The sequence below is a fragment of the Manis pentadactyla genome, chromosome 8 (genome assembly GCF_030020395.1).
Source record: "Manis pentadactyla isolate mManPen7 chromosome 8, mManPen7.hap1, whole genome shotgun sequence".
Classification (NCBI taxonomy): Eukaryota; Metazoa; Chordata; class Mammalia; order Pholidota; family Manidae; genus Manis; species Manis pentadactyla.
Genome location: NC_080026.1, coordinates 12,329,282 through 12,342,995, shown reverse-complemented (window position 1 = coordinate 12,342,995; position 13,714 = coordinate 12,329,282). Strand labels below are relative to the sequence as shown.

The 13,714-nt window shown below is 38.1% G+C and overlaps 1 protein-coding gene across 2 annotated transcripts in view; it reads right to left on the bottom strand.

Moving 5' to 3' along the window:
• Positions 1-13,714, bottom strand: part of LOC130684532 (tigger transposable element-derived protein 1-like) — a 169,838-nt gene that overhangs the window by 69,898 nt on the left and 86,226 nt on the right. Inside the window, exon 3 of one of the 2 annotated variants that reach the window (XM_057505497.1) lies at positions 10,250-10,949. The exons of the other annotated variant lie outside the window; for it this stretch is intronic. Within the exon in view, the coding sequence (XP_057361480.1) occupies positions 10,945-10,949 (5 nt within the window). The 3' untranslated portion in view covers positions 10,250-10,944. Of the gene's footprint in view, positions 1-10,249; positions 10,950-13,714 lie in introns of those variants that run through there. 2 annotated transcript variants of the gene reach the window in all.

The window sequence follows — 13,714 nt, the reverse complement described above, 5'->3', positions numbered from 1 at the left end:
TTACCCTCTAGTTCTAGGTCTTACAGGGTTTTAAAAAAAAAAGAAAGGAAGAAAAGAAAAACTCATCCGAGGTTTCAGTCAGAGACAAAAGCACAAAAAAAGCATTGTTGTTAGAGCAAAGCAATTTTACTATAAGTGTCATCAAGATACAAAGCGCAGAGACAAATCGCGGCATGTTTTATCACTTCAAGATAATTAAGCCAATTTTCACTGATGCTTATAAAAGTCTGACACTGAGACAAGAAAACTCTTTAAAGTTTTCTGTTAGAACCTTTATAGTATGTTTCCTGCTATGACAAGAGCTTGGAGTTTTCATCTCCTTTTTCCCACATTGATGCTCAGACCTGCCTTATCTTGGTGACAAAGCAGATTGTTAGATTTAGCAAATATAAATACAGGATGCCCAGTTAAATTAGAATATCAGACCAGTAACAAATAATTTTTAGTATAAGTACATCCCATGCAATAGGTGGGACATACTTAAGCTAAAAAAAAATCATTCTTATGGATATGAAATTCAAATTTAACTGGCCAGCTTGTATTTTATCTGTCAACCCTAAGCAGTCAGGAATTTTCTGGAGGACTTGTGGGAGAGAGGGTTTAGCCGGGTTGCCAGCATTAAGGAGAGACTAGGGCTGGGTGTCCCCCTGACAAACATGAGTCGCAACACCGAAGGGCTATCATTACCCTGGTGAGCCCTGACTTGATACCGATACCCAGGTCACGATGGCTGGTAGGGGTGGGGCAGCAGAGGCCAGGAAGAAAGAGCAGAAAAGACAGAGCTTCTGCGCCTTCTCTGTGCGCATGCTCAGGTGGGTGACCTCACACAGCATTCCTGGGACCTGTGGGTCCAGGGAGCAATGGCCTAGGGACTCACCTGGTAATTCTGGCCTCGGTCAGCAGAGCGATTCCAGACCTCACCTTCCAGGATGATTCTCATAGAAGAGGAAAGTTCAGCAGCTGCAGCTAGGGTGGGCCCCTGGGGATGATGGACAAGTGTTTCACATTCTAAACATCAGCAAGGGATTATCATTATTCTCATCACACGTTTGGTATTTCACCAGTATAGAATAAGATTAAAAGCAGTGGCGTTCGAGACAAACCGACCCAGGTTTGATTCCTGGTGCCACCTTCTAGCTGTGAGCCTGTGTAAATTGTGTGAACTCCCTGAAGGTAAGTCCCTCATCTGTAAAATAGAGAGATAATACTACCAGTTCACAGGGATGCTAGGAGGAGTAAATAAATAATTTCTAAAATTCTTACAACAGTATCTGCCATAGAGTAAGTTCTCAATGAATAGTACTTATATGTAGTTATACATTTTATAAAGGCCACATTCTTAATCTGAACTGAATATCACAGAAAGCTCTATTCTAGTTGTGGACTTAATGGTATTCATTGGCAATCTCAGATGAAAAATCCATAGCAAGTGTTAGATGGGCCCTGAATCATTATCATCCTATTAGGGCAAAGAAGCTATTAGAGTCCAGAGATTAAACTTTCTATTACTTAAATTATAACCTCATGATTACTACCAAGAAAAAGCTTCTCTGATTAACTGAATGGGTATGCTCCAAATGAAGAACATTCTTCAGCTCAACATAGGGATTTACACTGGTCAAAATGAGCTACTTCATTCTTCTGTACAGCAAAGGACATCATCAGTAGAACAAAAAGGCATCCTAAGTATGGGAGAATACATTCATAAATGATATACCTGATAAGTGGTTAACATCCAAAATATATAAAGAGCTCACACTCCTCAACACCCAAAAAGCAAATAACACGATTAAAAAATGGGTGGAGGATCTAAACAGATAGTTCCCCAAAGAAGAAATTCACATGGCCAACAGGCACATGAAAAGATGCTCCACATCACCAATTATCAGGGAAATGCAAATTAAACCACAATGAGATATCACCTCACACCCGTTAGGATGGCCAGCATCCAAAAGACAAGCAACAACAAATGCTGGTGAGGATGTAGAGAAAGGGGAACCCTCCTATATTGTTGGTGGGAATGTAAACTAGTTCAACCACTGTGAAAAGCAATATGGATGTTCCTCAAAAAACTAAAAATAGAAATACCATTTGACACAGGAATTCCACTCCTAGAAATTTACCAAATAAAACAAGATCCCAGATTTAAAAAGACATATGCACCCCTATGTTTATCGCAGCACTATTTACAATAGCCAAGATACGGAAGCAACCTAAGTGTCCATGAATAGATAAAGAAGATGTGGAACATATACACAATGGAATATTATTCAGCCATAGAAGAAAACAAATCCTACCATTTGCAACAACATGGATGGAGCTAGAGGGTATTATGCTCAGTGAAATAAGCAGGCAGAGAAAGACAAGTACCAAATGATTTCACTCATTTGTGGAGTATAATAACAAAGCAAAACTGAAGGAACAAAACAGCAGCAGACTCAAGAGATTCCAAGAAGGGACTAGCAGTTACCAAAGGGAAAGGGGTTGGAGAGGGTGGGAGAAGGGGATTAAGGGACATTATGATTAGTACACATAATGTAGGGGGGTCACGGGGAAGGCAGTATAGCACAGAGAAGACAAGTAATGACTCTATAGAATCTTATTATGCTAATGGACAGTGACTGCAATGGGTGTGTGGGGGGGACTTGATAATATGGGTGAATGTAGTAACCATAATGCTGCTCATGTGCAACCTTCAAAAGATTGTATATCAATGATACTTTAATAAAAAAAATAATAATGCAGAAGCTAAAAAAAATGAGCTACTTCATTGATTCTTCAATAATGCATATCCAAACATGAATACTGCCTGCCCAAGATATTACTGTCACTCTTTTGACACTTCTGGGGTTCTGAGAGTCAGCACATGGAGATCAGTGCTTCTTACCCTGGCTGTACAGAAGCATCATCTAGAAGGCTTTAAAAAAAAATGAAAAACAAGAAAGGGCTTGCCTCCCAAACCAATTTAATGAGAATCTTGAGGTAAGGCCAGAACATCAGTATGTCTTAAAAGCTTTCTGGTTGTAATACGAAGCCCGTGTGAAAATATTGGGTAGAGGATAGAACACTAGCTTTTGAGTCACACCAAATTGAGTTCAAACACAGGTCTCTGTATCTATTAACTGTGTTGCCTTCTACAATATACTAATTTCTCATAGAATTAGTTCCCTTTATTAGGAAAAACAATGCAAATACTTAATCTCAAAGGATTGAGGAAATTACTACAAAAATGAAAATTATTACTCTGGAATTTGAATAAAAGAAGATGGTTTTGTTTAGACATCTCCAAACGTCTAGACCAGAGCATTTATTTCTTTCATTCAAAAAAACTAGCAGATAACAGCATAATAGTTATATATTTTTTAAAGTATTAGTCTTTCTTGATTTATACTTTTTATTGTACACTTGGAATCTGGTTCTTGCTATAAAGAAATTTCTTAATTGTATATATATATTTGTTTGTTTGTTTGTTTTGTTATCTTGGCACTTCCCAGGGCCATTTCCTAAGCTCCCACTAGATTTTTGGTAACAAAATTTTAGTAAAAGAAATTTAAATTTGTTTACCACACTGTTGTTATTATTTCCTTATACTTCCCACCTTTGATTTTACAGTAGAAGAACGTCTCCTGGTGTGCCATGCTTCCTGAAGAGCTTCTACTTTCTTCTCTTAATCTCAAATTTCCAAAATTTGGAGGCTGATTCTCATACTTACTGTTTTATTTCATGGTAATCTCCCTGCCAGAATTGCTACCTACCATAGGTTTACTTTAAATTTTCACATCAATCTTGGTATCTGAATATGTTTGTAATTCCCACTGCAGCCCTTGAGGTTCTGTGACAAATAAGAGTGTCACATAATTAGGATTAGAAGTCCTATATCCAACTGTCTTAGAGATCAACGGGAGTAACGGTTATTAACAGAGTTGATACTCAACATGCTTAGAAAAGAGTAGTATAATATAAATTACAACATAAATCATATAATTAAAATTGTAATCCCCCATTTTTCAAATGCAACCATGTTTATAGCAAGCCCATGACTGATCAAGGAACATGGGATGTGGCACAAATTATTCACCAAGTCATTCTGATAATTTCCAAATCTTTCATTAGTTTTCAAAAATTAGTGTTACCTTTTTCTCATTTGGTGTTTGTGTTTTTGCTTGTCTGTTAACATGGCTGTCACTAGCTAAATAACAACCTCATCTGAGCCGCAATTTGATATGAGAAACCTCATCAAACCCCTCCAATGGCTTCTCCATTAAATAGATTGTCATTAAATCTCAGACAGAAAACTTTTCTTAATATCGCCCATGGGGCTGAATCTCACAGCTTCCATTTTTCATATTTTAAATATATTTTTATACTACCTGTAAGAGAAAAGTTGTTTCACTGATTATTATAATTTGAATGTCTTGATTTATAACTTTCCTAAAAAAGTTGTTTTCTCATTTTGTTAAAGGTTTTGCAATAACTAGGAAATTAATTTCAGACTGTAATGATCCTCTCAGATCAAACTTTTAAAAAAATTCCATTAAATATCTCATGATTTTAGTTGTTCAGTTTTTTTAAATACAGTTTTTAGTTGGAATAATTTCTTATTTACAGGATAGTTGCAAAGATAGTGCAAAAAGTTCTCATATACCTTTCACCCGATTTCCCTTAATGTTAACATCTTACCTACCCATGCTCCATTTATCAAAAACAAGAAATGAACATTGGTAAAATGTTTTACCAAAGTATAGATTTTATTTGGATTTCATCAGTAAAATTCAAGTCCCCTTCACTACCAATTCCCTATCACTCCATAAAGGTAACTATCATTGCCAGTTCAGTTTGTATGCATATTTTATACATATTTATGGGCGTATAGAAAGAGAGTTTTGTTTTGTGGTTGTGTTAGTTGCATTTTTTTTTACCCACAGAAATGTTATTGTCCAAGTTTTCTTCACTCAAAGACATGTTGTGATTTTCCCTGGTAATATTCCTTCTTTGACGTCTACCCTATCCCATATTAATATAGACACTGTAACTTTCTTTTGATTACACTTAGAATGATATAACTTGTTACATCATTTTACTTTTACCTATGTCTTTATATTTAAAGTGGTTTTATTATAGACAATATATAGTTGGGTCTTGCTTCAATATCCAGTCTGACAATCTTTCCTTAATTGGAGTGTTTAGACCATTTATATTTAATGTTAGCGTAGGTGGATTTAAATCTATAAACACTCCAGTTACTTGTCTCAGTTGCTTTTTGTTCTTTTTCCTGCCTTCTATTGGATTGAGTACTTTTTAATGATTCAATTTATTTTCTTATAGGGTATATATATTTTTTTACATTTTTCTGCTGTTGCTCTAGGGTTTGCAATACACAGATGGGGAATTTTTATGTATTTATTTGTCTTAGTTTATCTTCAAATAATATTGCACTATTTCCAGTATAGCATTAAAACCTCACAACATTATACATTCTTTTCATTCTTCATGTTGTCATGTTTTGCTTCTTCTATAACTCCGTAACACATTGTTACTATTTTTGCTTTAAACCAGGTGTTTGCAAACTATGGCTTGTGATCAATCACCTGTTTTTGTAAATACATTTTTACTGGATTTCTGCCCACTCATTCATTTATATATTATCTATGTTTACTTTCATGCTTACAGCAGCAGATTTTGAGTAGTTGCAATACTGACCTTATGGCTTTCAAGTATAAAATATTAAGTTTCTGTTTCTTTAAGAAAAAGTTTGCTAATTCCTGTTTTAGACAATTATCTTTTAAGTTGATTAAAATTAAGAAGAAATGTGTTTTAAACTAGCTTTTATAATTTTACTCTTCTTTTTTAAATCCTTCAGGGTTTTTATTAATCCTTTTACTTCTTTATAAGATCTATAATTTCTAAACCTTTTACTTTTTTATGTATATCCAACTATGTATCTTTTATAATTTTCATTCTACTTGAAGAACTTCCTGTAACATTTCCTGTAGGGCCAGACTGCTGGCAATGAACTTTTTTAGTTTTTGTTTATATCTGAAAAAATAAAATCTTATTTTCATTTTGAAAGATATTTTGGTGGCTATAGAAGTTTGGATTGGATTTTTTTTCTTCAGCACTTTAAAGATGTTCCTTCATTGTCTCCTAGCTTTCAAAGTCCTTGACAAGAAGTCTGATGTAATTCTTCATTCTTCTGTATGTAATTTTTCCTTTTTCTCCAGTTGCCTACAAGATTTTTTTCCGTATCTTTGCTTTTCAGCAGTTTAACTTTGATTTTCTAGATGTGGGCATGTGTTTAATTTACCCTGCTTTAGGTTTTTAGATCTGTGATTTGTCTTTTTATTAATTTTGGGAAATTCTTGATTATTTTCTCTTCAAATGTTTCCCTTGCCCCTTTCTTTCTTCTCCTAGAACTCAAATTACATGTATGTTTGACTATTCAATAATATATTTGAGCTTTTGGGTGATCTCATCTCTTTGTTTTCACTCTTTTATCTCTATGTTTCATTTTGGATAATTTCTATTGGCCTATCTTCAAGTTCAGTGATACATCCCACAGTGGTGTCCAATCTGATTTTAAGTTCATTGAAGTAACTCTTTTCTAACATCATGTTTTTTATTTCTAGCATTTTCATTTAACATTTTTTAAAATTTCATATTTCTACAGAAATTTCCCATCTGTGTATGTAATAGTGTCCACTTTTTCCACCAGATCCTTTAATATTAACTACAGGTATTCTAAGTTCTAGCTTAATAAATAGATTCAATATTTGGTTTAGCTCTGAGTATGATTCTGTTGGTCCTGTTTTCTTGTTGTTGTTGTTGCTTTTTTATGGGTCTTTTAATTGTTTATCAAATGCTCGTTATTGTATGTAGAAGGGGAGTAGAGACTGAGATAGATATTATTTATATCTGAACATGTCCATGTCTCATCCTCCGTCAGCCTTTCGGTGTGAGGGCTGAATGACTCAAGCAAACAGTTGAGCTTATTTTTGTTTTATTGTGACCACTGCTACTCGTACTTCACCATATACTTCAAATTCTTCCCACAATGGGCTACTGCTCCCTCAGGTTTAATGTGAGGTCTTGAGTGCTGGAGGGTTTTTCTCAGTGTTTGAACTCCACCCTTAGTTTTTAGCAGTCTTTGCATGCTTGTACGCAGAATAGGTTCCCTCTCCACATTCTTGCCTCTCTGCTGCTTGTTACTCAATACTAGGTTCACAGTGGGTCAGTGGGGAAATTCTCAGTGTATTAAGGCCCGTCAGTCAGCCTGGGCTTTGTTTTGGGTCAGTCAACTCGGGTTGGGTTTTCTCAGTGTTCCTGCTCCTCCCCCACCTCATCCCATGGCAGCTAAACTCTGCCTTGTGTATGTGGTGTATCTTTGGAAGCAGAGAGTTTCCTGCCCCTTCTCCAGCAGTAGAAGGCTTCTGCTTTGTATTAGTTCAGAATCCAAGGTCCTAAAGGTTGGAGGTTTTTGTTTTACTGTGTCAGAGGCAAGAGACTTTTTCTTCTATATTTCTGCAAGAAGCAACGGATCTTTGCCTGGTTACTCAGGTTGGAAAGAAGAGTATCTTACCCTATCCTTAGAAGCAAGTGAGTTTTATTTCTATCTGTCTCCCAGAGGCCTTGGAGGCAAGAATTTTTGCTACCTAAACCCAGTAACTTAGGCTTTTGTTTCATGTGAAAGAGGCACAGGGAAAGGGGCAGTGCTTCATGGCTTTTTTTTCCAATGGCAGCCAATCAACATCCTTTAAATTGATGTTACTGAGGAGGGCTTTCTCCAGTCTCCTTCCCTGTCCCAAGTCTTTCTCATTAGCTCATAGAGGAGGCCTGCAGAGAAGACCTTAAGTCTGAGTACGAGCTCCCTTGTGTCAGGGCCTTCCTGATATTTAAATTGCTATGTTGGCCTACACTTGCCTTTAGGAATTCATAAAAACTGTACCTGATTTTTTCTCATTTACTTCTGTGGTGGCTACTTCTTCCCCCTTGCTGTGCAAAGATGAAATAATTCACATATATTCATGTGTGTTTCTCTGAGACATCAGCCCTCATAACTTCAAGAAAAGATATGATTGTATAGATTTTTTTGAACTTTTTAGGCTTTTATTCATTGTTAGGATGGAAATGAAATTTTCTTGTGACTTTCTCATTCTAAATGGAAGCAACACTCTTGTCTTTGTAGATGAATTTGGTAGAACGTTTTTATATATGTTATCTTAATTGTGACATTGCATTCTAGAGTGAGATGTATCATGGCCCAAAAGAATGCATCCCAAATGATTCAAATAAAGAGTTTAATGAAGGACTATTCACAGAGATATAGACAGGTTTAGGAGAACAAGCAACTTCCTTGAGGATTCTACTATGTGTACCTGTTCCGTAATCCCTAAGTACTTGTAGAAACAGGGAAGTGAGCATAAAGCAAGTGATCTCGCTATTGGTAGGATTTTTTTTTGTTTCAAGGCAGTTGTATTAGTCAGGGTTCTCTAGAGAAACATAACCGATACAGTATGTGCAAATATTAGGAAATGTATTGTAAGGACTACCTCACACAATTACAGAGGCTGGCAAATCCCAAGATCTGCAGGGTATGTGGGCAAGTTGGACTCACCATATGGTTTTGTTCCAGCCTGAATCCAAAGGCCTAAGAACCAGGAGAACAAACAATGTAGTTCCATCCAAAGGCTGGCAGACATGAGACTGAGGAAGAGCAAATGTTGCTGTTTGAGCCCAAAGACAGAAAACAAGCCAATGTCCCATTCTCAAGGCAGTAAGTGGAGAATTCTCTCTTGCTTGAGGTGCCAACTTTTTAATTATCTTTAGGCCTTTCACTGATTGGATGAAGCCCACCCAAATTAGGGAAGGCAACCCACTTTACTCAGTCTACTGATTTAAACGGTGACTTCATCCAAAAGCATCCTCACAGAAACACCCAGAATAACATTTGAACAAGTATCTGGGCACCCTATGGACCAGTCAAATTGACACATAAAATTAATCATCACAGCAGGAAATAGGCCATCTGCTTATTTCAATTCATGAGCACTTTATCTTTGAGGAGTTTTATTCTTTCCTGACTAAGAGCTGATGGTGACATCCTATTTGGATAACATATGCATGTGTGCATGTGGGGTTGTGTGAATGTGTGTGTGTGCAATATATGTGATGCTGGGGTTCTTGTTTGCACAGTTGAAGAATGAACTTTGCAAACACTCAAGGTCGGAGAGCCAGGGAGAGGCTTTTATTGAAAGATACAGTGAGAGGACAGACAGAGCTTCTGGCTCATGCTAGGAGGGGACAAGAGAGCCCTGGGTGGTGCGTTGTCTAGGGGATTTATAGGCAACTGAGGACTTTGGGGAACTGATAAAGGGCTTGAGGGTGTGGACTTGTTAAAAGTGGTCTTAGGATATATGTCCTTGATGAGATACTAAGTCCCTTTTAGCATGCTAAAGTGAATCTTACACATGATTATAAACGATTAGCAGAATAAAAACTTTTCTACTTTCCTTTATCTGGGGAGTATCAACTGATCTCACTGAAGAATGACTCCAGAGTTTAATGTTTAACACAGAGTTTTGGCAGGGGGTTTCCTTGCATGTAGTTACATTGCTCTGACTGTAAATATCCTGCCTTGCTTTTTCTAGAGGGCCTCACCCTACTCTGACTACACCCATGGTCCCTGTCTCATATATATACACACACATGCATAATTACATTATTTTACAGGAAACACAAGATCTCTGGATCAGAGAAAAGACCACTTATTATTCACTGAGCATCTTAGCCATGAGCTTCAGTCCCATGGAGCAATGCAATGAGGGGCTGATGTCACCCTGTACATCAAACAGAATTGCACCACAGGAGAGGAACCCTCAAATTATGAAATTCAGAACTTCTATAGGTCACTCACACATCTGTTCATCTGCCCCTCCAGAGGAGGAGAAAGACCTTTGCTCTGGAATGTAAACAAATCTCTGAAGAGGATAGAGAAAGATTTCTATCTTTCCATCATCATCCTGGAATGTAAATAAATGGTGCCAGTGGAGATAAATCTATAATTTCTCTCAAGCAATACACTGTCTCTACCTTCCAAAGCATGTTTGCCTTTTAAACTTTAAATGTAACGATCTTCTTCCCTGATTTCCTCAAAATGATTGTTAATTACTAAGATGTTGGTGTGATTGTCAAAATAATCAACTGTAAGTTACCAGAGATATTTATAAAAATCATAAATAAAGACAGTTTTTTAAAGTTGATTTCCTCCACTGATGAGTAACAAATGTAGATGGCCTTAGAGGTTTATTTCCTTCTTTCTTTCAATAGCTTAGCTGACTTAGGAGGATTGAGCCAGTCTGCAAAGGGATACCAAAACCTTTGGTTGATGTCAACATTTTTGGCAGGAAAAGCTGTTCCCAGGGCCCAAAATGCATATTCCCTAGGGCTTTTCTTGTGCTGAGAAGTACCTTTATACATTTATTGCAACTTAGAAAAATTAGATGTCCCCAACTCATCCTGGGCTAACCTACAAATAAATACCATGGCGTGGGGGTGAGACTCACTTTTGTTCCTGGAGTGCTTTCTGACTGGCTGTTGGCCAAGGCAGCCACTCTCTGCTGGGACCTTGTCCATTGTGGATACAGAATGTTCATGCTAGGAATGCGCTGTGGAATAATGGAGAAGTTGGGGTTTGCACGTACATTGCTACTTCTCTGTTTTTAGTTTTTTCTTCCCCTCAACACAGTTTTATTTGTATTGCGTGTTGCTAGTTGTATATAACCATGACCACTCTGCATTACAGGAAACAGTGCAGATCTCTATATTTTGAGAGCCAGAGATAAGCTTTTTCTTTAATTGCTTTTCCCAGTACCTTTTCCCAGAAGACAGTTTACTTGTGATCAAACAGCTCGTATTCATTCTCTTCAGGCCAAAACTGCCTCATTCCACTCATCCTAAATGGAAGTAATGAAATTACAGTTCTCTGCTAGTCTCATTGAAATACTTCATCATTTAGTTTTTATCCGTTTCTAGAAGATTCTGTAAGTGAGATTTCATCCTTTTGATTATCTTGTTTTATGGGATATGATTTCTTTAAGTGTAAACTTTTTCTTCTTTGTGATTACAATTAATGCCTATCTAAACACAAATCCCTGCATCTTATCTCAGATTTCATATCCTTCTAATGGAAAATATACTTAAACTGCTCATGTGGTGTTTGATAGCATTACAAGAAAGGATTGTAATAATCATGTCTTCCCAGTAGAAAAATCGAAGGTCCATTTTTCACCTTATATCCCAAACTGGAAGCTGCTTTTTCTGTGAAAAAAGAGGGTTTATACAATTTTTCCACAGCAACAGCCAGAGAAAGGGACTTAGATTTAGAGCACCAAGGAAACTTGCCCAGCACCTCTGAAACCTCAGAGCAGCAGAATAGACATCACCAAAGTCAGTCTCTCAAAAGAAAGACAGGCTAGATCCAGGCCCCAAGAGCATAAGCACAGACACATTTGCAGTACATCTGAGGAAGGCCTAGAGCCCTTTTAGAAATAAGCTTCAGCTTGGCAAAGCATGTGAAATTATATTCCTCTTGGGTCCCTAGCACCTGGTACAGTGACTGGGACATAGTAAGTAATGAATAAATGTCAGTTGAATGATATTTCATTAAATGAATGAATGACCAAACCTGAATGTATGACCCAAGGGTGGCCAAGCGTATTGACTCCTCAAGAGAGATGATTCCAAATCCCTTACCTTTCTTAGGCTACATGTTTCATAGCCTCATTCCTAGTGATGTGGTAAACTTCACCATTTACCTTCTCTACAAGGAAAAAGTAACCAAATAATTGATTTATCATTAGTAACCCAGGACCAAGAATAGATAGATCCTGATAGCATTGTTCTAGGGAGGCCACTGAGAGGACTAGAGGCCCAACTGGTTGGGGTGAGTTGGCACAAGTAAGTGGTTCATGAGCAAGGCTGGAGGAACAGTCTAGACCCTCTGCTGTAGTGAGATTAAAATGATGACTTGGCAGCTACCTTACCAGAAGGAGTAATTATACCTGCTTGGTGACAGAACAGGCCATGGGGTAATGAGTACCTGGCTAAAGAGCCATCACAACCACCCAAGGAAGCCAGTTCTGCTCTCTGCCACCAACACCAGTGCTGTGTGTGCATGTAGTTGGGGTATGATGGCTGCTGTCACTCACTGGGATTCCCATTTAGCTGCAAACCTTACCACTCTGTGTACCTGGTGGTCTCCCTCTCCCTCCCAAGGCACTGGTTTTTCATGGTTCAAATTTGGTTGAGGGCCTACTATGTGCCAGGCACTGTTCTAGGTTATTTCTAAGGAGTTTAAAACCTAGCATAATGGGATAGACATATAAGATAATATCAGTTAATGAAAAATCCATGAAGAAAATGAAAAAGGATAGAGGATGACAAGGTAGGCATAGGGGATAACTAAATAAAATGGTTACGGAAGCCTTTTTAATATGGTGACATTAGGACTAAGACCCAAATGATGAGAAGGAACAGCCATGCGGGAGCATTTCAGGTGGTGTAAAACAGCTAGTACATAGTTCCCAGAATGGGAACAGCCTTCTAAGGCACCTTGGTCTATGTGACCCCTCCCCTCTACATTTGCCCAGCACTCTCTCCAATCAAAGCTCATTCATGTTCCACCTGCTTCCAGAATGAATACCTTTCCCCATCCATGGCATCATCCTCCCCATCCCAGAATCCCGGCTAAGAATTTCACCCAGACTAAGTTTTCCAACCAGGAAGTAGAAGAGATGCTCCACACTAGGAGCACAAATTTGCTTTCCTCTCAGTGACCAACCTTTCTGTAAATATATATATATATATATAGTGAGTGGCTGGCCCTTTCCAGGGCTAATTTAAACTAGGCTAAGAACTAGTTTAAATGCTTTAAATTCTGTATCTCACTGGAGTCCCACAATCCAATGAAATTCTCCTATTGTTGATTCTTTTACAGATAAGGACAGGAGGGGATTAAAAAATTAAGTGATGTTAAGATCTCAGAATAAAGTCGACTGGGCTGACATTCAAAGCCATGCAGCTGACTCCAGGGTGCGTTCTCTTCATGGCTACACAATTCTCTCATGGATGAAACCTGGGGTGAATGTTCCTTAGACAGCTCACTTCTCCCCCAGGAACATCGCTCTTATTTTCAGTGTGGTGCCTGTTTCCCCTACTTCTGGATCTGCGGAAGCACGTCTTGGAAATTGGGTTTGTCACTGAACATAACCTTTTCTGTATCTAGAAAGCAATTGTACCATTTATTGACTATTGGCTCTCAGATTCTAGTCTATCCTCTGTATTCTCTGTGATACCAGGACTAGGATTCTGTAAAACACATTCCCTGGACAACTCTGCCACCTGGTTCAGGCAACAGGAACCACTAAGCAGTGGATTGCAGCTATCATTCTCCATCAGAATACCCTGGGGACCTTTTGCAAACTTCAGATGACCATACCTAGAGATTTATTTTCAAGTGGTCGGCAGGGGGGACTAGATATCAGCATTTAACATCTTCCACAGGTCATTCTGACATGCCAACACGTGTCAGAGCCACTGCACTAGGGGAAGATCGAAAAGCAGGAGAAGGGACCTCCTTCTGTTTGCTTGGTATCCCTGACAAGATGGCCTAACCACGGGCACTGGCCCCAGCGGCATCAGTGGTTTCACTTTCCAGCGA